The sequence below is a fragment of the Seriola aureovittata genome, chromosome 5 (assembly GCF_021018895.1).
Source record: "Seriola aureovittata isolate HTS-2021-v1 ecotype China chromosome 5, ASM2101889v1, whole genome shotgun sequence".
Lineage (NCBI taxonomy): Eukaryota > Metazoa > Chordata > Actinopteri > Carangiformes > Carangidae > Seriola > Seriola aureovittata.
In genome coordinates, this window is record NC_079368.1 from 16,234,578 (window position 1) to 16,259,064 (window position 24,487).

Genomic DNA, 24,487 nt, shown 5'->3' on the forward strand with positions numbered 1-24,487 from the left:
GGCACTACTGCCCATCTGTAACCTCCAATCCAAAAAGTTGCTAGAAAACACCTTGGGTAGCATTTGAGAGTTGCTGGAGGAGCAATGGCATTGAATACATAAAAAAAAAAGCTTATTGTCGTGGAAACTTTTTGTGCTGTTAATTTAAATCTGTTCCCATTTCAATTTCTTTTCACAAGAAAAATATGCCGTCACATTACCCAAAAAACTTGTCAGTTGCATCACAGCTTTAGTGCTTCAAGGCAGCACAGCCTGAGGGGCTATTGCCAATGTGTTGCATTAATTACAAAGCAAGTTCTTGGTGTCCATGCAAATTCTGTTGTGTACTTTGTGTTGTTTCTCGTTTGCTGCTTTTGTTAGTAAGTATGTCAACTCGCCATGCTTCCTGGAATCAAAAAAAAAGTCTTTTATGATGAAAATACATGTGATTTATGTGGAAATGATCTTGGAAATAATAATTGAAGGTTGAGAAATGGCAATTAAAGATGATTTTTGGCCGGTTACTTTGCTTCAAATGAAGATTTGTACTTGTGGTACTTTATTTGCTGAGCCTCTTGTTGTGTAATCTATCCTGAAATAACCACTATTGTTCCCAGTTTTGGCAGAGAACTGCACTAACTTCACCATAATCAGTCTCCTGTTAGTTTTTTCTTCCCCTTTTCTTCAGTTCACTAAATTTCCACCTCCTCCACCTCATTCTCCTTCATTCCTTTCTTTTCCTTTCCTCCTTCTCTCTCTGAAGACACATTTTTAAAGTACAGTATTTGGTTTATGATAAATATATTCATCAGAGGCGAATAGAAGCTACAGCTGTGGCTTAAATCGCTGCATGATTTATGAACTGCAAACTTCACAGCCACCTTCATGGCTAAAAGATTTTCTCCAGACTTTTCAGAGACTTTTTACCAGAAGATTTTATAGAAAGTGGGCAGATAGCTAATTAACTACCTTTGCTTTTGTTTTTATGGACACAGGGTCGTTACAGTATACATGCTTAATTAGAGTTAGTAGATTCTGTCTAATTTACTGGATGCTATCGTATCTAAGGAAGTGAAACATCAGAATAAAAATGAAACATTAATCTCAGGTCATGATAACAAAGGCACAGTGGCTTTTACTGTAGATTACTGCATTAAATCTACAGTTTTCTTTTTTGGTACAAATCTTTTCATATTTACTAGATGAGCAGAGCTTGTTTTTAATATGGTTGTGAATAATGCATAACGAATGTATTTTTATCATAAAATGATGCATAGTTCACATCAAAGGGAGACATCAGAGTCTCCCAAGATGCCATTTTTGAAATGTAAAACATAATGAATAGGCATAACGAATATAACAAGCTTATTTCTCTTTAGAGATAAGAGCCTCTATATGATAGGAGAAATTAACAGTATAAAGCTCCTCCTTCACATTACATAATGCAACGAGCTTATATATTAAAAGCTTGTGTCATAGATATTACAGCTGTTTCCACCTGTGCGTGTGATTGAAAACAGCCTTCTTCATAAATTCTTAGAATATAATAATTCATTATTCCCTTTTTGCTTTCCCTCCTCCACAGAGAGGCCGAATCAGAGAGTCAGTCAGAGAGCAGCTCCCCTGAAGCCTGGTGGAGATTTCAGCCCGTTGGATGCAAGGCTCTCTGGCTGAAGGTCAGGCTCCCTATTTACTGCTGTCCTTAGATGCATCATGCTGCTTTGATTCATATACACACACAGGGGTGAACATGTTCTGCAATATGTGAACGATTAGTTGTGGTATATTCAAAGTGAAAGCACATAAGTAACCTAGTTTCCCAAGAAACAGCCTATAAGGTGAATTCATGCTTCTCCCTAATTTAGCGTGAATCAGCAGTGCAGCTACCCAGCCTTCATGATCCCTGAATTCCAAAGCAGAGCTGCTTTTCCACCTTGTTAAAAGGGTTCTCCAATGCACAGCGTTTCTCTGATAACCAACACTCTCCTCTCCCTTCAGGCAGAGTCGGAGAGAGAGACAGAGAGAGAGAGAGAGAGAGAGAGAGGCAGGCAAACATCCAAATGTGTTCCTCCGTCAAAGGTAATGAAAGAAGCCCCGTATTCTTTGATCACACAAGGGCATCAAGCCTGCATTAGTTTTCTGAAATATCTCAGATGCTCAAAGCCTTATCTGTTTGTACACACGCACGCACGCACACACACAGACACACACACACAAATAAACACAAACATTCATGCACACTTTCTTTTGCGGATGTCATGGGCACAAAATGTGCATGTAAATACATCGAGCACGTAAACACACATCGAGAGGCAGAGACACTTTCAGAGCTGTCAAAAGTAGACGCATCTCACACCACAGAGATAAGTAGGTGAAGCAGGGTTGATTTCTATCACTTTTCCAAATGATGTTGACGCCAACAAAAAGCCGCCTGTCTTGCATTTTCCTTTTATCCCCCTGCACCACCTTCATCCCTTTCTCTCACTTCAGGTGAAGAATCTTCCAATGGAATATTTCAATCCTTCTATTTGTACGCACCATTTTCTTCTCATTTTGAAGCAAACTCTCCTACACAACCCTGATGCTCCCTGACATATTATGAACATAACAAAAACAAATTTTTGTTTTCATTTAGAGACGTCTTACGGTTTTTCTTAGTGATTGTTGTCAAAAGGCTTTATAAACTACCAGCAAGACTTGTCCCGGCGTCTTCTCTGTTGATTCTTTTTGGATCGATCTGTTTTCCTCTCTCTAAATCCCTTTTCTGCCAGCGGGGTGCCTTTCAAACACACTGAGAAACAGCAGCGTGTTAGGGGTTGGAGGTGGGTGTGGGGCAGCGGATGGACCCAACAAATATCACACACTGGAGAAAAAAAATGTGAGGAGAGAGATAGAAGCTAGTGAGATAGGGAGCGTGGGTCCTTTTTCAGGGTCACTTAAGAAACATTAAGTTGTTTCCTGAATGTGAAATCAGGGAGCTGGTACTGGGATGGGGGTGAGATCTAATGTATGAGGGCACGAGACGGTAAAAGTGAGTTAACTGCTCTATGAAAGGTCCTGGTTGGCCTAAAAGCTGTGACATATGCATTTATCACACATTTGAAGTGCTGAGGGTGTGATTTGACTTAATTATTAATGCTGCATACTACAATATTTCTTTGGCCTTTAAGGAATAGTTTCACATTTTGGGAAATTCGCTTGTCTTAAGGAGAGTAAGATGAAAAAATATCGATACCGCTCTCATGGGTGAAGGTTAAACCAGCAGCTGGTTAACTTATCACAGCATAGAAACTGTAAACGTATTAATTAACACATTACATCTTGTTTGTTTTATCCATACAAAAACCAAAAACCCAAGTGGTGCTGTGTGTTGGATTACTTCCTGAAACCTCCTCAGGTTGCCTGGAAAGAAATAGTTGGGCACATAGCCCTTTGTAGAATCCCAAATACTAGTTTGTTTTGTATCTATTAAACAATCAACATATAATGTATTTACTAGTGAGCTTTAGAGGTTCTGGTAGGCATTTGTTTTTATTTTTGGTCAGAACCAGGCTAGTTTCCCAAAATGTCAAACTATCTCTTTAAGCATTACCTGCTTTCTTAACGAGCAAGAACAAGAGCTTTCAACACCAACATGAACTTGATTTAGAGGTGGATTATTCACTTTGAGGTAATGTCTGAAAATCATAATTTCATCACACCTCACTACGATGAAGTCAAGACTTTCTTGTCCTCTCAGACACAAAAACAGAAGGAGAAAATGCAGAGAAATGAACCCATTAACTCAACAGCACATTATCCACATCACGCTGTCTGGACGAGGGCGAGAGAGGGAGAAGGTGGAGGGCTGGTGGGAAGTATTTACGGGGAAGAAGCCGAAAGGCAATACTGTAAATCTGGAAGAAAAAAAAAAACTGTATAGTGAAGGAGGTTCAGGGAGCTACAGAGAGAGAGAGAGATAGATCATAGAGGGCAGTGGAGAGAGGGGCGCCAGAGAGGACAAGAAGGAGAGGTTGATGTGGACGTATAATGGCTGATGCTCAAATTTTAGTGGAAAGCTACAGATCAGTGGACTGGTTGTAAGAGGTTTTAGATTTGATCCCCTCAGGAGTCTTTTTAGAGTCTTAAAAACTGGGACTCTGTGGTTGCCACACTATGTTAAACGAAGTGTTAAAGGAGAGCTAAGCCTCTATGAGACACTGGCGTCTTGTCCAGAGGGCCGCAGTGGCACCTAAACTGCTTCACACCATAGAAACAGGAAATAAGATCTTGGCTCGTGACGCAACATGGCTTGAATAAGGCATACATATTTTGGAAAACATTATACAGGGAGTCATGTTGAATGGTTTCCTTTTAAATGGCCGTGAAATCAGAATGACGGAGGAAAGAGGGAGTTGAGTAGGAGGTGGCAAGGGGGGAAATAGGGATGGAGATGTGTGGGGGCGGAAGTAAGCAGAGATAGGAGGAGAAGAGCAAAGGAGGAAGAGAAGAAGTTGGAGGTGGAAAGATAAGAAAAGACAGGAGAGGAAACACTGGAGAAAGACGTGAAAGGGAGAGGGGGAGGAGGAGGAGGAGGAGAGAGAGGAGCTGGTGGAGAGAAGAACCGTCTGCAAGAGAGAGAATACAGAGCTGTCGCCTTGCTCCAGGCACCACATTTCTGTCAGCAATGGCATCTTTATCTGCTAAATGCACTTTTGATGCCTCGCCACATATGTTGCTGTAAATTACTTTTAAGACCCATATTAGACGATGTGGAAAAAGGGACAGAGATGGGGGCCAGAGTGCTGCGGGTCTTTTTTTAATGGAGGACAGCAAAGGGAAGATTTCTGGCACCAGTTTTTCTTGGGTGTGTTACTCACTCCGCATCACTGTTTTCTCCACCTCCTTTCCTCTCTTTCCTCTTTGTGGTCATCCTTCCCTTTCGTCATCTACCTCTTCATTCCTCCTTCTATCCACACATCTCATGTATCCCTCCTCCTCTTGACCTACATGCTTGTTAGACATTCTTTACTGACTTTATCTCAGTTTTGGTTGTGAGGAAGAGATGTATGTAAGGAATAAGAGTGCATTTATATAACATGCTAACAATCAACATATTTACCTGTAGTCTAGTATCGTCCATACAACTAATTAAGTTCCTTTCGTAGATAACCTTATTATCTGTGCCACTTGACAATACAAATCATCACAGTAGCTAAAGGCCACTGTTTTTATTTTGGTTATATCTGGAGCTGATTTTAGATTGTGTTGAACTAATTAACTTGATGGGTTTTTTTTCCATTTCTGTATCTTTCTTTATTTAGAAAATCATGTAATGATTTAGACTTTTACAAAGTTAAATCAATTCAACAGTACAGATTAACAACCCCGTCATCACTGGATACACACTTGGTATGATAACTGGCTGGTCATTTAAATCTCTGCTCCTCGATATTGAGATACAGAAGTATTGAATGTCTGTTTTAGAGTATGCGCGAACAAGCTAATGGAGCATTTTTAGCCCCTTTAGCAAGCGTGGAGCTGTTAGTATGGCAGAGTTTATAGGTGCCATCATAATTGCAACTAGCAGCTTGTCTCCTTCTGCAGACTGAGCGCCGCAATCTGCGGTCACAGCAATCACACCATGCTCCAGAGCTTCTTTAAAATGTAGCAGTAAAAAGAAGGAATCAACACTAGAAATAAGTGTGACTGCATTTAACGCTCCACTGCTTTTACTGTGGATGTTAGGCCAACCTGGAACATTTCCTGTATTTATAGAGGCAAAGTCATTATACTATTCTTGGGCTGTGGCAACGCAATTTAACAGCATGCTAAAGCTCATCCAACAAATTACGTGAAGTCACGACTCATCACAGTCTTTAGAAAGATTCCAAACAGTTCAGTGTGAAACTGAAAAAAAAACACATAGTGATCCCAATGTGCAAATGAGCGATATTGCACATTTGTATAGATAATATACTACTATGGCTTTTCTTAATTTACATGAGTATTTATCTTAATTACCAGGTACTTAATTTCTTACTATCGAGTAAATTAAAGTAACATTCTTGGAGGATGGTAGTGAATGCAGCTCAGGATCCGCATGCAGCATTGTTGGAAAGAAAATGGCTTATTTCTATGTACAGTTCATATGTAAGTACAAGTGAGCAAAATACTTAGTTACATGTCGCGTCTAAATCAAATCCCTAATCTTTTTCTAGACGGGAGAGGAAGTAGTCTGGTAGACCTTATGTAACTGTTGCACAATCCTTTCGTCACATTGATTCGCACTTTTGCAAACCTGCCCATATGAAGTATTGAATGCCTCTGTGATGAATGCCACAGGCCACTCATTACCCTGCAGCTTGTATGTTTCCACACAGAACAAGATCTCCTCGGCGGATATCACATTGCGTTTTCTTCCACTTGAGACAGAACTCAAGTGGAAGGAGGTGGTCTCACGTCTTTAGCAATACCAGAGCTGGTCTGTGAGATTCTGCGAAAATTTTCATTTCTGTTGAAAGGCTTGTTTTTCTGTTTCCCATGAGAGGGGCACGGCGACCTTGTGCAAGTAATGTTGCAGGTACAAGTATGAGAGATGAGTTCGGGTCAGTGGAGAAGGAGACAAGATGTCATACTTTGAGTATAGAAAAGGTTCAGGCTGTCGTGCAGACAACTAAATGAAAAAAGTTGTGTTGCGATCTGACTTTGGTCAACATGGAGTCTAAGATCACACACATGATTTGAAATCATATAATTTGGAACCAAGGAATCATCCTTTTCCAGGTCTTGAAGCTTTAAATGCAATGTGAACACAACTTCTATTATGTCCATTGTCTCAGTAACTCACTGGTCAGGTGGACACACACAAAAAAAAAAATTTAAGCCCCATACTTACTGCTGGCATGCGCTGACCTGATATTGTGTGCTCAGTAAGACTGAAAAGGCCAAACACATCCAGGCCAGTGTAAGAGGAAGCTGGTCATGTTCTCAGTTGCACTTTATGTAGGTTTGTCTGGGTTTGTTTGATCCACAGAGCCTCCTATGTACAGCAGGTTTGTGCAGGTGGTTGTTCTGTTACACATCCACGAGCCAAAATCCTGCTGCACGCTCAGTTCTTTTATGATGACAGGCAGCTCTGGTGTTCCTATTGTATAACACCAAGCTATTGATGTGGAGGTGTCCGTGTAACATGATGGGATTCCATTCATCACTGTCTAGCTGAGTGTGTGTCAGAAACCTGCCCACCCTCACTAACCTGTTTGCATGAGGAACGGCTACCAAGAGCCACCAGACTGCTGTTAATAGCATTTCATTTGATATTCTTGACTTCTGAAAGGTGTCGCTTCATGCAAACTCCGTCCTGCTTCTTTTCTACTGCATGGACTTGCACCTATAATAGCTAAAATTAAAGGACTGAAAACTTGTAGGAACCATTAACTTAATTTAGCCTCGGCAAAAATTCATAGCTCTTGTCCCCAAGCACAGAAGCAGTTCAGTTCTTAGAACTTTATTTACATGCCACAAAAAACCAATTAAAGCACAAAAAAATACTCAAGGTTATTAAGATAGCTTCAAGATAGTCAGTTATCTCTCCACAGAGAGTGTGTGTCCTTGTTTGGGCAGGTGACATCCCTCAATTGGGAATCCCCTACACGCTGTGTGGCTCCCTGCTCCTAGACTCCTGTAGCCAGTGGAATGTTTTAACACCGGTCAGGTCAGGGTTGCCCCTTGATGAAAAGGTCGCTTTGCAGACCGCACACTGTCAAGAAGGCCACTGCAGGCAGGGCTTCATCTAACTGTGGCTAAAACGGCAGAGCAAAAGAGAGAAATACAGGCATGGCACTTCATTTCAATTACCGCAATACAGCTTGATTTGCTCTTGTCTTTTTGCCCTTTGGGTTGGTGCATCGCAGTATTGGCCAGCCCATTTCCAGTGTTTTCTTCCTCCTGTGCCAGTTCCTGTTTTCTGCTCCCTTTTCAAAGTGTGCTCATTCATTCAGTCTGGATGAAACCAACCCTGTCTCCTGGATATTATATTCATATACAATCAATATGCTTTCCCAAATAAGTTGCGGTAGGAACATAATCGCTGGGTGAATAATGTTCAGAGGCAATGTTTTGTTTTTTTGTTGTTTTTTTTTTGTTGTTGTTTTTTTTTTTTTTTGTTGTTTTTTTTTTTTAAATGAATGAAGCACCACATTTATTAACAGCAGCTATTTACCAGGATATGGTCGGAGTGGATGGTAGGCGAACAAAGCAAACATCTATCACACCAAAAACAGGCCTTCTTATATCCGTAGTCCTGTCTATGGTTTGGTTTAGGCAACTACTGCACTTTAGTTTACGTAAGCAAAAGATCATAGTTTTGGTTAAATGTAAATACATATTTTTCTTTATCAAACAGACCATGATAGTTCTCCAATTTTTAACAAGTGCTGTTAGTGCCTATACATAACCATAAAAAAAAAAAAAAACACACACACAAGATCACAACCCAGTAAATCAAAGTCAGGCAAATAAGCCCAATGCACAAAAAACAAGACAATACAGCAAAATATTCTCTCCATGTAACGTAAAGTTTTCTGAGATAGAGGGATGCACTGTTAAACATGTTGCTCAGGCTGTTGATCTAGATTAAAGGGAATGATCAATATCAACAGACTTAACTTGGCTTTGCTGTCCCTAAACTAAAAGTAGCATTGTGACATCTTGTCCATCGCACCAAAGTTTTATTCTTCGACTGTACAGAAGAAGAAGAAGCACGACTGGCATTTTGAAGAGGCTGATTAAACAGAAAAAGCTAAAAGAGCTTCTTAAAGCTAATGACTGAAGAGTAAGACCAACACTGTTGCATCAAAGTAATCCCTTTGTAACATTACCACATGCAGAACAGAACAACTCCAACTGTGGCAAATAGGATTTAGCAACTTCAGGAAAACTTCAGCCGTTTCCCACACGGATCAGTGACACTAAAAACATTCTGCTGTGTTTATTCAGAAAATAACTTTACTTTTCCTACTAAAACCATTAACTCTGTTTGACTTATTTTACTTTTGTTGTACAGTTGAATGAGCTCAGAAGGCATGTGTTTGATTTATAGCAAAGCTCTCCTCTCTATCACAGTAAGGTTGAGTGGACAGTCCAGTGACACACACATTTAGTTAAAGAAATCACCTCTTTGATTCACACAAAATTGTAATCTACTGTGCACATTGTATCTGGTGGTAGTTTGGCATCTTAACATACTTGTATAAAAACAGTACTGCAAAAGTATTTTATTAAAATTCACTGTATTGCAAAGATATTTTTAAGGTGCATAATGTGCTATACCTCACAATTATGGAAGTTGAATAGCCTACAAATAAAAACGCCACTAGTCATCCCCTTACAGATCTTTTTTTTTTTTATCTTAATATGGAGGTCTGAGCAAAAAAAAAAATACAAAACACATTGTGAAAATCAAACACAAACACAAAACCCAGTTTGGTTTGACCTTTTTCTTTTTGATTAATAAATTAATTAGTTTAATTAGTTTTTTCTATGCCCTTGGTAAAACATCATGCCTGATTTACTGAGTGTGCCTTTTCATCTGGGATGTATGCATCAACCGTCATGACCCATCATAAAGGATCATCATGAAGGATAATGATTTGGGATAACCCATCAGGTCATGAGACCTTAATGAACTTTTCTGTGATTTTTCATCCAAAACCATTTCGGATTAGTACTTTTCTTCTTAAATACTTAATGCATATGGCCTGTGGGATTTTTGTAAGCCATGTAATGGAGGAGAAACAACTCAGCCCCAGTCTTTCCTTTCCTCTAACTATTCTTAGGAGGCCATCTTTGATTATAATTCATTATTTCTCTCCCTGCGTCACAGATCTCGGAAACATGCTTAACTATCCAGGGGGGAAACACTCATAAAAGCACCAAGGGAGTAGGACCTTGTCATGGAATCCACTTTTTATTCTTTTGTCTTTCTTGAAATATATCTAGTGCATCTTCTTGTCTTCTTTATTTTTGTCTTTGAACGAAGAGCAGACATTTCTTGACCTCTCTGGCATATTTAATCAAAACATGCGCCTTTACAGTTCAACTGGCACCATGATAGAATAGATCATCCCTCTGGTATTTTTCAGTTCCTCTGATCAAAGTTCTGTCTCAGTGCACAAAATACAACAGCACACCGTTTACTGTGAGAACACCTTGTGACATTGTGAGGTTGACATTTCATTCAGAAGCAACTTTCTTATAATAAAGGCTTAAAAGTCTCCCCACAAAGCTGAACACTGTTGACACTGTTCTGTCAGCCAGATGGTTGGCACTGGTTTTATTTATTGAACCCAAGGCTGACTAAAGAAGTAATTCTTTCTCATTAATTGCAATAATGGACAAACACCTCTCCTTTTGAAATAAATATAAATGATTTGCTCTCATGTCCACACATCATAATTTTTGTAAATCCAGTCCATCAATGGGTGGTCTAAGAATTAAATGCTTCCTCTTCTTCTTCGCTCAAGATCTTTTGTGTCCAACGTTCAACAAACAAACTGTCAAGTGGTTGGCTTGAATTCACAGGACAGTCACAATGGGCCCGGTTTCACACTTGTAAAGAAACATTGAAAGTTCTCAGCTGACTCACTCGGCATAATTCACATCTCATCTTTCTTCTCTTTGTTCCAAATATCATCAACAGTCATATTTCAGTCATTTGCCAAGACATGACTTAATTCACTGCTTCAGTTTCAATTCTTACCCAACAGCCTGTCAAGCTCTTGTGCATCATATCAGAGTTCTCACGTCCTGCTGTAGATCAAATAAATCAAATACTTAGAAACCTGTTTGTTTTGTTATATAAACATCAGCAACAAATCTGCTAAAATGCAGCACATTTGCCAAAAATGATGGCACTGTAGAGTTCAGTTGAAAGATCCCACACTGGCTCGACCTTATGCTTTGGGTTTTGTTGCTCTCTTTGCTTGGGATCTTGCTTATTAATCCTGTGAATGTTTTGATAAGGATTTCCAAACATTCAAGTCACAGATAAAAAGACACTTTTGGTCAAATAAATACTCGGCCGAGTGTCTGTGAAGACCTCCACAGCCTTGAGGTTTACAGGCTATGCCAGATTGATGATGTTCAAACAGCAGCTGAAAGAGCTGTGAGGGATTTTATAAAGAGCTCAGGGGGTGACAGCTGAGTCGGGCTGACATGAACCCTGACCTTACACCTCTTTAGAATGTCAGCAGGCACACACATGTGCACATGCTAACACACACAGACATACAGGGCCCAGTAACTCTTAAACACACACACACACACACACACACACACACACACACACACACACACACACAGAGACAGGCAGTCTTTGAAGGCCATGGCAGTAGTCACTAATGTGTTGCAGGGTCCCAGTAAGTAGCTGCAAACTGTTTTCTTTCATCTTCAGGGGAATAGATGAGGAGATAGGAGCGTGGGGATGGCAATCATCAGGCAACCAGACTGCCATCACATGAGCAGCTCTTATCTCCAAAAAGCCAGGTTTTCAGGAACTCCCTTGTTTTCAGATGGACAGCGGCCGATTATTTATTTAGTTTCAGATTATTCAGAGCAATATGAACTTTGACATCAAGTAAACCACAGGAATAATATTAAAAATGGGGTTTGTTTTACAGAGTCTTGAGGCAAGTTCTGTGAGAATCTGGCTTGTCTCAATCTGGTCAGGATCTATGTAATCCTTTGTGGAGTTTTTAAATACAGCTGTTCACGGAACTGAGATGATTTTGATCTGTATTTTCTGTCCACATTGTGGATAACATTGCATCAATGTTTGAGTTTATGGCTGTAGTCCAGGTTGGTGGGTTTCTGGGCCTGCTCAGCCTCTGACATACAGGCCTGACTGAATATCAACATCTCCTACATGTATTAGCTCCTGGTACATCCTGAAAAGACAGACTGTGCCTCCAAAACATGCTACAACATCCCCTTGTGAGGGTGAGTCGGTGGTTATGAGTGAACTCTCCCAGTTATTGGAACAGAAGAGCAAGTTTTCCAAAGAGATGTTATTTTAGTAACAACTTTAAGTGCTTTATTCTGGTCATGATGGAACTCACAAAAGACTGGATGGCGGTATTACAGAGAGCTGATGTCCATCTTGGAGTTCAACCAAGATAAGTTTGAAGAGACAGGAAGGGGATACAATATGATTGAAACAAAGATAAATTCGTTTGAAAACAACATAGTGAACTCAAAGCAGATAATTGATGGAATGTTTACCAAGCTGGACTATGCTGAAAATCAGTGCAAGAGGACAAATATTTAAATCGATGTGATTACAGACGAGAGAGGAGAGAGCTGACGTGAATCAGAGAAGAAGGTTCGGCGAAAGCTCTCAGGCAACCTGGAACTAGATGGCATAAATATGGATATCAAGCATGCCCAGCGAATTGGTTAGAAAAATTGTTGTAAAACTTTTACACTTTAAAGACAGTCAGAGTATCCCCTCTTCTGCCAAGAAATTAAAGGGCACAAAAATCTATATAAATTAAGGCTTCTCAGAAGCTGTACAACTGAAGAGGAAAGAGCTGCTGCCTAAGTAGAAAGCTGCCCGAGAAAGAGGTGATAACGCCAGCCTGAAGTATGATAAGTTAGTCATCATGCCAGGGGAAAAATTCGATCACTGGCTTGTCTCAAGGTTAAATTTTTCTTTTATAAAAGGATTTCGTCTTATTTTAAATTCTTTATAATGTTTTTGTTTGTTTTATGTGTCCAAATAAGAGAACTACATCTTTGTTATGAAGTTTATCAAAGAAGGGATTAGTACTGGCTCACTCAAATATATGCAGCCTCAGGAATAAGGGTCATGAGATTACTGGTGATTAGTGCTCCTCAAACACTGTTCATATTTAGCATTGTCACTTGGACACTGCTTTTGATGATTCTAAGCTGACAGTCGAAGAATATAAGTTATATAGATGAGACAGGGACAAATGTGGTGGAGTTGCATTTTATGTTCAGTAACACATTCCAGTTGTGCTATGGGAAGACATAATAAGTGCAGACATGGAAGTAATATGGCTACAGATTCACTTTCCGTCCTGTAAGCCCATGGTAATTGGTAGTGATGTTTAAAGTAAGGATATCTTCCTTCTTAGTGACATGAATATTGACTGGTTTTCAAAAAATTGCCCACCCAAGTTGATTTCTATGGTGAATGCTTGCAATCTTACCCAGGTTGTTGCTCAACCTACAAGAATTTCACAACCATCAGCAGTGAAATTATTCAACCTGTACTGATCATATTTTCTCTAACATACATGAGCTGAGGCAGTATCAGTGGCAGTGGGATGTAGTCACCACAATTTTATTGCTTTAACATCAGACTCAAATGTTCTAGTCTGGAGTTAGGGTTGTTCTCCGCTGGTCATTTAAAGATTGAATGCAATTAATTTGTTAATGATATACAGTGGCCTGATGTTTGCAAGGGAAATGATGTAAACTTTGCTTTGACAAATTTCAGTGAGGTTGGTGGATGAGCATGTTTCACTCAGAAAAGGTCTGTAAAGCACAGAATAGGGCACCATGGACTGATGATGAGTTTCGATTTTTAATGCTTCAAAGGAAACAGCAAAGGCTATAAATCAGGGGGGCTTTTTTGATAGAAGTTTTTATTGTAAGCTGAGAAAGCTGAGGTTACTAAATTAAATTACATTTTAGAGAACATTTTTTTTGCAGTTCTGCAAATTATAGGTAAACATTTTGGAAAACTTTGAATTAAATTATGTATAAAAAGTCACACAAATCTCAGAAGTATGCAGGTGATGTAGCTTATCACTTCTTTATCAACAAGAGATCTAGCATGCAATTGGATGGTGTCAGTTTAACGTGCAACCTTGTTAACAGTATTATGAGGGAGAAAACATGTTTTGCATTTCACAAGACACAGTTGGAAAGATGTTGCTCTCTCTCTCTCAGATGACATGTCTCCTGGTATAGATAACTTGGATGGACTTGCATCTAGGTATCTTCCCCAATCAATGTCAAATTTTCTAATAAATGTCTACTCAGTTGAACCAAACCTGTGGAAAGAGTCTAAAATCATACCCTTACCCACGGATGGTAAAGCAGGTTTTACTGTTCCAATTGTAGACCTATTAGTATACTCCCTGTGCTGAGTAAGATACTCTAGAAGATCATTTTTAATCAAATGTTAAATTAGTTTTGTTGAAATGGATTTACAAAAGCAGAGCATGTTTATAGATGAGGGGATTCTACTAGAACTGCATTACATACATACGTACTGATCACATACAGTATATGGATTGGATTTTGATTTTACTACAGCCTTTGCTGTCACTGACCACAGTATTCTCATTGACAATTTCAAATGTTATGCCTTTTTTCACCTTCGGCTCTTACTCTGATTGTGATGCAAATATTGTGAGCTGGACAAAGGAGTTTTCTGGAGACATCATGTCTTAAGCAGAAATATTTATTGATGCTTGATGCAGAGAGAGGAAATAGGCAATGGACACAAATGTCAACAGGTTAACTAGTGTAATGCCTGCCCACTGGAAAGGGCATATATAAACCCACAAGTTGGCACATAACTCAAGCTTAGTTTACCAATTGTATTCCCAAATAAGGCTTTTCCACATCTCTCACATACAAGTGTGAAACCTCTTTTGGATACTTAAACCTGGACATGATCCTGTGTCTTACCTTCCTTGACTTTTGTCGTGGTGTGCACACTATCTGTCCCACAGACTCTTAGGCACCTCTTGCTCTCCCTCAAATGTTAAATGTATCTTCCTAAACTCACTGTCAATAAAACGCCTGATAACCTTGGTTACTACAGCAACTGTGGATGATAGTGGTGCAGCTACACATTCACAAGGCTAGAGATAAACAATTGGTTGTGGTGCCCTGTGACTGAACTTGTTTGAATAAAAGAATACAGACTAAGTGAGAAAGAAACTCCATCACAGGATGAAGAATAACCTCTTTGGCATAAGAGTATTTTTCAATGGCAGTTTTTCTGACAGCAAAAAAATATCCTGTGGTGTTCCACAGGGAAGTTGCTTGGGTCCTCTTTTATTTTCAACTTTCATAAACGATTTACCATATGTTGTTGAAAGTGCCAGTGCAGGGTAGTTATGTATGGTCATGACTTCTGTGCATTACCACCAACTTTAGTAGTGCTGAGAGAGAAGCTATATTTTAAGTTATGTAGCATTACTAAATTGGTGAGAATTAATTAATTAGTACTTAACGTTGTCAAAACTAAATGTATTTTGGTAGCAGGAATGTTATGTTATTTTTGAAACATTTCAACAAAATGTTCTCTATATTTTCCATCTTCTGTTATGATTGAGGTTGCTCCGTCACTTGTTTTGACACACCTGGAACGATTAGCAAGGCTAACTGTAGAGGCTACATTAAAATGTCTTCTGTTATCCATGTAAAATTTGATACATCACACTTCTTTTGTGGAAAGTTTTTTTGTAATTTCAAGTGAGCACTGATCATCTGGTGGTGCGAAGTCCATGAACAGATTGTATGATGAGAACTGTTCTTTATCGAGTCCCTTCTGCTTGAAATATGCTCCCCATCCACATCAGATAGATCAGAAGTAGATTTTTTTCCATAAAGTCACTTAAAAAAATGTAATGATACAGTGTGATTTTAATCAAGAAAGAAAGAAAGAGACAGGGTAAGCCTGATTTTGACAATATTTTAATGTTTCTCTTTTTTTTAGACTGCTGAATAAACAAATGACCGGGCACAACAAATGAAACAAGTGTTATGAATTGATTTAAAAATAGGCCTCTAAATTATTCTGAAGGAACTTCAGTGTTTATGCCACAGTAGATAATTTCAAAGGAAAAGGGAGACAGAGACTTAGCAGCCACCTCTACCACCAAACCACTAAGTGAAGCCATAGAAATCAGAGTTCTGACATGTTATAAGTGTGTACGGGCCTGTGCAGAACTACTGCAGTGAAAATGTGTACTTTTATATGTGAAATGCTATGTTAACACATTAGCTGCCATGGGATGTTCAGGGATGGAGGGTGGGGAGATGTTTGTTCTATAACAAAAAGCACAAAAAAGGAGGATAATGTAATGCATTTCATAACCTGTAATGTGTCACTCCTTTTCTTGGAGGCAAAAACCTAGTGCTATTTACTAAACTTTGTATCACCCCTTATTTATTCATTAAAAAACTCACCATCCTATGTTGTTTATTAGCACTCAGTCCAAACCAGACAACACAAACAGACTGTCAGCAGTTGTAATGTGTTTTGTGGAGTGTTCTCAAGTGTGTTCTCAATCGATTATTAAAGAACATATTCTGGCATTCTACATTTACAGTAATCTCTATTAAAATATTCTCTTCACACATGGATGGAAAAAACATTTTTACACATATGTACAAATACAACCCCCCCCCCCCGATCTTTCCTCTTATCATCGGCTAAGTTTGCACTTTTCATTTATATTCTAAACACATAATTTACTCTCTGTCCTTGCAGTCAAAAAGAGGATGCTGCAGCAGCATACTCCTAATTATTTTTATTACATCAATATTGGTCACTGCAGGAATCACAGTTGTAATTAAGTGTGATTCTAGGTTCCGGGGGTGTGCATGAATTAATAATGAGCTAATCAAAAAGCACTTGGGCTGATTGCCAGGACATTAACACCTAGAAAGAGAAAGGGAATTAACTGTTGTCTGTTTCTGGCTCATAGAGCACATCCGCATCTGTCAAGGCTCCAGTGGTTTATTGTTTTTATTTGAAATCCTATAATTAACACATTTTTGGAAGTTAATGTGGTAAGAGTGTCACTTGAAGATTGTTTAAAATCCACAGTGTAGAACAAGCAGCAAGATGGGATTCAGTTTGTTGAAGGTTTTGGTTGGACACACACACATGTGCGCACACACACATAAATTGGAGTGTCATTTGTAAAGGTACAAGAGTATTTCTCTGGGGAAATTTGGCAGGAGAGGTCTAGGAGAGTGATAGTGTGACATTTCTCTCAAAATGCCATTTTGTCTCTACAAGCAACCTGTTTAAGCACATGATCAGAAACCATGCTTATGTCCTATTACAGGTGGGAAGACATCAACCCCTTCCAGTGTGCAGAAATAACACAAGTAGGAATTACATCTGCGCAGTATTTTTTGGTTGTGTAATTTTGTGTTGATTAGACACAGTTGTCTTCATAATTTGTTCCCTCATTTGTGCACAAGTTAGTCGGTAGAAACAAACAGTGCATAGACTTGCAAGACACAAGAAGGAGACATCAAGTGTGAGTCAGAGTGAAGAGTGCTACCACTCTCTACATATAAATATATATAGTATATATAATATATATAAAGTCAGCTGTGTTGCTTACAAAATCATTTACTGTAAATTCACCTTAAATTGAAAAAGTAATGTTAAAAGCTCATGCTACAACACAAAATACTGCAAGGCAGAAAACAATGCATTTACTGTAGATGCAGATGACCGCCTCATGAGTCATGAAGCAAAACAAACGTTTTTAGACAGATTAACACTGACAAAGAAACCAAATAGAAAGCAGCTCTTTGGAAAATAGAACAATTTAGATAACAACAAATAACATTTGCAGAAATACTATTTTGATAAACTCACATGTATTTTTAATAACATTGCCATATCAGAGCATCATAAAAAAAGTTTTTATTGAGCTACTTAATTCATTTAATGCGTCTAAACTTTCTGATTCAATAATAACACTCTTCATAGCATGGATGCTGCAATAAGATCAGGACCACCCACTGACCTATGACAGGGTAGCATATTCTGATAGGCAGTAGAGGCAGATGGTGGGCGTCCAGCCTTTTCTTGCATGACAGAGCTGGATCTGTCAAATGGCTGCAGTATAAAAGAGAATGTTGTTTGGCCATGACTCAAGCAGTGCTTTCTTATGAGATTTCAAAGTCTTCCTGTACAAAGTGTATCCTTTTCTTTGGATTTAAATTAATATTTTTGGTCAGAGGAACAAAAATGAACAAGATTAACTTGATGGTGTTACTAGTCTAGGAACTGTTGAAATAAAACCCATGTAGGGCCTTCTGCTTCAGTTTCTCTGTGGGATGCCCTGAATCCTCCTGTGTCTCCTCCTCTGATTTTTTACTCCTGGCGTATAGGACTCCCAATCCCTAAATGTGCCAGAGCTGTCCTAGAAAATTATTTTTCGAACAGAAAACCATGTTTTTTTTCTCACTATTTTGGAACTTGTTGTATTGATGATGAGAAAATATAGTCTGTAAATAATAGCTTTCAACATGACTTCTGTTCAGCATGTGCAGCAACAGGCATGAGGCATGGGAAGCATTTTCACAGACATGCCAGCTTCTAGCCCCAGACCTGCTGGGAAATTGTTGCTTTCTGCTCCACTTCTCTTGTGAGTCTCTCAAGGACTGCGTTCTTGACTTCTAATCTGTCACCATTAATGAGTGAATTATTAAAATCATGTTCATGCTTTTATACATGTCGCTGTCCTTTGCGAAGCTAAATCAACACAAAAAAGTCAGTATTAAACATAACCTTTAATTAACGTCTATTAGAAAGCTCTCCAGAGCCATTAGGCATAATCTGTAAGAGAATGGTTGAGATCCAGATTACCTTCGACTTCTCAATAGCTTCTCAAAATTTCACCCACCACTTATCCAATCAGAGGTTTGCAGAGATTCAGAAGGTGGCGTACATGGTGTGTGATGGTAGAGTACTTCTGGATTCATTTTGGGTGAAGGGCTGGAAGATGGCAAACAAGTAAATTGCCTATCACCACTATTAGAGATGGTTTATTCCAGATCAGACAATATCTGGTGAAGTTTTGCCTGCACACATTTTCTGGCAGAGGCACATATTTAAAAAACACACTCTTGGACCCAAACTGTGGTGGAAAACCTTTGGTGTAGTAGCTGGCAGATCGTCCATAGAAAAAAATCTGTTGTGGTCTTGTCCCTGTCCCTGTTTGCTTCCTCTCCCAACTGAGCTGTCAAGGAAAGGTGGCTTTTTTGCTTTGCCTTTTTTTGTTACAGTAATTAAAAATAAAACATGTTAATTGGCAACCACAATGTTTTACTGCTTCTCCCCATTGCATGCTAGTTCAATGAATGGTGAAGTGCAATATCACCATGAAAGCCGATACAGTAAAACTTTAATCGTGCCCCGTAGAGTTTTCTCGTTGACAGTAAGTCTATGTTCAGTGTACGTCACCATAATGTGTAGTGCATATACTTGGGCGCCTGATAAATGTGTTGAGTGCGTTTTCTTCTCATGAAACACTTGCAAAGCCCAATTTTTGGAATATTTTAAATCATGCCGTATTTCCATCCATGTTTGCTAGCTTCTAGTCTTATTCTAGAGCCTTTAATGTGCCTTGAGATTCCTTCTGTTGTGATTTGGCGCTATATGCATAGAATTTACTTTAATGCTGCATTACTGTGTTTCTTTGCACATTAATGCCAACAACTGTCACATAATTGCATGAGTGTGCATATATACATTTTTACCCCTCTGAACTCCTGCTGGGGCATCTTCGTTGACCTGTAGGCATCAGATGAGGAAACTCAAACATACACTTGCATGGACACTAACATGCGCAGACACATCAGTTAATATATTTACAATGTGCCAAACTGTCTCACAAGTATCCATTCAAACAATACCATTCAGGCTTTGAGCAGTTAAATAAAGATACTTGGCTTTGCCTCCACAGACGGTCACTTTATGGTTTCAGTCTGAATTCCAACATCACTGACTTGATGCTCTTGAATATCAAGAGTTAGATTCCTTTCAGAAAGCTTGTTTTGTTGCTTGCAAGTGTCTATCTTTGTCCATCACTGCTGTACATGTCTACTTGTCCACTTTGTTTCTCATGTTGTTAGTTTGTCAGAGTCCTGTCTCTGTGCCCTTGCTTTGATACATTTTATTTTATTTTTTTTATAAATTTCTCAATAAAACTTCTTTTCCATACAGCACTCCCCTTATTTTACACATAAAATATTTCTTCAAAGTGGTTTGACCCTAACCCTGCTATCATTGAGCTGTTGGGGTTTTATTGGCTTTCATGTTTAATTACAACTAAAGAAATAAGAAGCATTGAGCTATGTCACTGCATGACGAAGATGAAGAGTCTGACTTCCAATCAAGAAATGAACATTGCATTGATTTTCTTCATGCTTTGTTCTGTAATGTTTGTATATTTAGACCATTACGCAGATTGTAGTTATGTAAACAAATAAAACTAAAAACAACATCATTTTTAAGATCAATGTATAATACAGTCTTTACTGCCTATGAGGTCACATGCTGACTGGGATTTTCAATTTAATTTATTGTAGACACCGCATTTTGTTTTTCCTTCTAAATCCTACGATGTGAGTCAGTGCTTATGTGTGTCTGCGTGTGTGTGTGTATGTGTGTGTGGAAACAATTCAATTTGATGATACATTCTCTCCTTGTCTGTCTGTCTATCTGTCCATCTGTCTGTCTGGATAAATTTCTTGATTCACTTTTGTTCCCACAGTGATGTTGCACCCAGTGCACGGCACACAGCGCAGGTCACACAGAGCCATCTAGGGAATGAGATTGTCAGTACTCATCACCAAACAACCTGCCAAACGACTAAAATCAAAAGTGATCTGAAAGGATTGATACTGTGGACAGTTTGTCTTGCAAAAGACAGTTAGCGGATACACACACATGAATGTGCCTGCACACACACATGCAGACTCAGAACAGAGGCACGTGATCTCTAACTCTCATTTTCTCTATCTCAAAATAACACACAAATAAATCCTCCTACAAACACTCACATCTAGGTGTACCACCTGTGCCCCTCCTTTCCCTTGCCGCTCCTCTCTAATCCACTTGAATGTAGCTGGATATTAGATTAGAAAGTTATAGATGTGATTATTCGTCCCTGGGCACAGCCATCTATTCGCTGATTAAAACATGAACTGGGGGCCATTATGTAACTGCTTAAAAAGATTAAACCTAGTCACCCCCGTGGGGCCCTCTCTCTGTTGTAACATGCAATAGAGATAGCGCAGGCGAAGGCACACATGACGGCATGTTAGTTATACCTCCACAGGTAGCGAGATAGAAGAGCAGAGGAGTGACAAAAGACTAATGCCAAGAGAAGTGAGCCTGATATTGTGAGCTTGTCGTGAGTGTAACTTTCCAAGGAACTGAGTGTCTCTTTCAATATCTTCAATTAGTGAGCTGGAAGCCAGAAAGTGAGAGGCTCCTATTTTATAGAAGGATTCTCACAAAAACACCACCCTCCCTCCCCTGTACATGTGAAAGTGTCACTTCTGGCTTGTTTTTCTGGATATATAGAACAGGTTCAATAGATTAACAATCTGAAACGAGACTTCATTGTGTTGTGTAGAAGCCAAAAAGTGTAGTGATGGGTTTTTTAGCGTATTGCTAGCAAGCCTGTAGCTAATGTTCTCTTGCTGTTATGACAGAACGACGACCACGCTCCACCCAAACAAAGCTGGACTGGTTGAATGATTAACAGTCAATGTTATCAGATGCTGTTCAATGACTCGACAGACATACTGACCATTGAAGCTGCACCTCGGACATGAGCTAATCAACTAATGGATGTTCTAAGATTCTGCAACCTTTTTGAAGCTAATAAGTGCTTGAAGCAACACGCTGCACATCTGAACGCATTTAAGGGATTTATTTGACATTTTGAGAAATATCCTTCTTTTTTAGAAATAGATGAGAGGACTGAATAAGATGAACCCACAGCCTGCAGCTGGCTAACCTGGCTTTGTCCGAATGTCTCTAAATTTCACAAATGAACATGTTATATCTTGTTTGTATAATCAGCACAGAAATGTAAAAACCACAAGTTATGGTTTTTATGGGGACTGTCCTGTAGTCTCCACTGGTTGCCTGGCAACAGTGACAACAAGTAACTCCAGGGAGTCACTGCACCCAGCCAGACGTGAGAGTGATATTGAACTGCTCATATAACTCTCAGAAGGAAAGCGTTTAAGTATAGTCTGTAAAATATGGAACTATTCCTTTTTAAAACTATTCCTGTTACAACTGATTCTATACTTAAAATAAATGTACGGCATTAGTAATTAGGTTGCACACTGACATTATTATAACTCACTGAAAACTGTAGACTATTGATATAAAAACAGAACTAGAACCCCTTTTCACCAAATTAGGGCTGCATGTAGTAAAGTACCTTTCTTCCACCCTCTGCTCTGCATTATCAAGGTGGTGATATCCTGTAATATCTTCCCCTACACTGTCTTCAGTATCCCCCTCTAATTATTGCTGGGTCTTTGATGCTTTGGGTTACAGGCGCAGGCAACCGATGGGAAAATATGTTCAACTTTCTTCATACTGTATATCTATCTCTGTAATGATGATAAACATGAATAAAGTGATGCTGGATTGTCTTTGATGATCCTCACATTCAAAGAAAAGGGGAGATGGAGACAGTGTGACAAAGTCCTCTGGGAGCTTAGTTAAAAGCAGATCTTGTGGGCTCTGGGGCAGACAGGGTAGCACACCACAATCTTTATTCTTTCAGCTTAAGTGGAGGAGTTATTCAGTATGTACATCTCCCATTCACAGCAGTGGAAAAAAAACAAACAATCCAAACTGTGAAAAGTGAGGAGGAGTTACCAGGTTCACATTCAACATTTAAAATAACTGCTTTTCCAAGAATATGAGGTTGTATCCAAAGTGAACAGTTGGTCTGTTCAAAACCTGTTCAAATCATATTTCAACTGAGCAACAAGGTAAAAGATACGCATTCAATACGACACTATTCGATGTACAATATGTGTAGGCTAACATTTTGAAAATACGTACCAAACACAACGTACAGCTGAGACCGTTGGTTGATCATAAACTAAAGTATTGGACACCAGATGAAAAGTTAAGGGATCATCAGAGTCGGGATGGTTCACCCTCTGGGGATCATGAATGTCTGTACAAGCAAGTCTGTCAGTAGTTGTTGAGATATTTCACTCCCCCCTTTTTCTCTGGGTAATCCTTTGAACACACAGTCAACAGTTTTCATAGAGACTATATCTTGAAAGAGATGTGGTAGAAAGTAGCTCAAAGAAAACTCTTCAGGAAGAGGAGGCGAAGAGGAGGCATGTGCAAGTGTTGTACTTTTGGTTTGAGTTGAGCTTGTAGGAGCCTTCAGCAGTGAATTTATAACAATTTTTACTTTTTGAAAACAATTTGCCTGAACAGCCATGTAACATACTACTGAAATATCACATTGGCAGTGTATACAAAGTATATATGTTGTACTACCGCATGGAACTGTGAAAATCCCATTGCGATTGACTGTTGCTAGTGTAAGTGCTGATCCATATCCAAGCGTGCCATATGTTTCTTGTGTTACTTATTGCTTTCCCATTCCCAATAAAGTGGCAGAATAAAAAGGCTTTTACATGTCCCTGCGGGTAGCAGCTACTTCCAGTGGTAGTCACTGAGCTGTGGGGCTGCAGTGGTGACAAATGGCACCAAGCACATATTTTACTATTGCCATTTACAATGCATGATCCAGGCTGTGCTGCTCAAATGACTGTGCAGCAACACCGTCGAGAGTTATGTTAGCTGGAGGAGTGTGTGTATGTGTGTGCCGCTAACACACATACAAACATGATCATGAGCTTGTTCTTGAGTTTACTAATCAGTCAGCTTAAATGTTAATGTTTCTCATGAGCAGTCAGACATTTGAAGGTGACGCTGGTTATATGTAGACATTTAAAAAAAAAAAAAAAGATGTAGCCTACTGTGTATCGTATCTGTACTTTTGAAAAGATGACACGTACAAACAAAGATTTAGATTCATCGCCACATGAGTGTGTTGACGTAAATGCATGGAAGTGTAGAGTCATAACAGTGAAACAAGCCTGTGGTCACCACATTTCAAGTGGCAATGGCTGCTGCACGATTTTTCATTTTGATGTACACATCATCGTTGTTTGATGTGGCAGTCTCTATTACTTGGTCATGGTGGCAGTGAAAAACATCCTGTAAAATGAACAGTCTTTCATATTTGTTATTGTGATAAACGTACAATCGCTGTGTGGGTGACCTCCGTGAAATCCTTACATATGCGCACATTCACCAAGACAAAAAAAAGAACAGTTATAAAATGATGCCATGTTGTTTATATAATCCTTTGCAGTTACCCGAAACTACGTCATTTTGGTTTAAGTTCTACTTTGTCTGCAAATAAACTGGATGGACTCTGTTGTGGAGATCCGGTATGCCGTTTACAGTGCATCCTTGTGCAGGTTCAGCGGACGTGGCCGTCAGGGGGCAGACATCAGTTGGTGAGCTGACGGAGAAACGTGGCTCCCTGCTTTGCTCCACAGCGGCAGCAATTAGAGGCGCACAGACTCATACACGCGCAGGCAATAGACTCATACAATGGATTTAGAGAAATACAGAAACTAGGCAGATACAGTACAAGTCGCATAC

The 24,487-nt window shown here is 39.2% G+C and overlaps 1 protein-coding gene across 1 annotated transcript in view; it reads left to right on the top strand.

Annotated features, from left to right (window-relative positions):
• Window positions 1-1,563: 1,563 nt before the first annotated feature.
• The window catches only part of unc5ca (unc-5 netrin receptor Ca), a 205,299-nt gene continuing 182,375 nt past the window's right edge, over window positions 1,564-24,487 (top strand). The window contains exons 1-2 of the mRNA XM_056377039.1: window positions 1,564-1,655; window positions 1,978-2,058. Coding sequence (XP_056233014.1) covers window positions 1,634-1,655; window positions 1,978-2,058 — 103 coding nt within the window. The 5' untranslated portion in view covers window positions 1,564-1,633. The remainder of the gene's footprint in view (window positions 1,656-1,977; window positions 2,059-24,487) is intronic.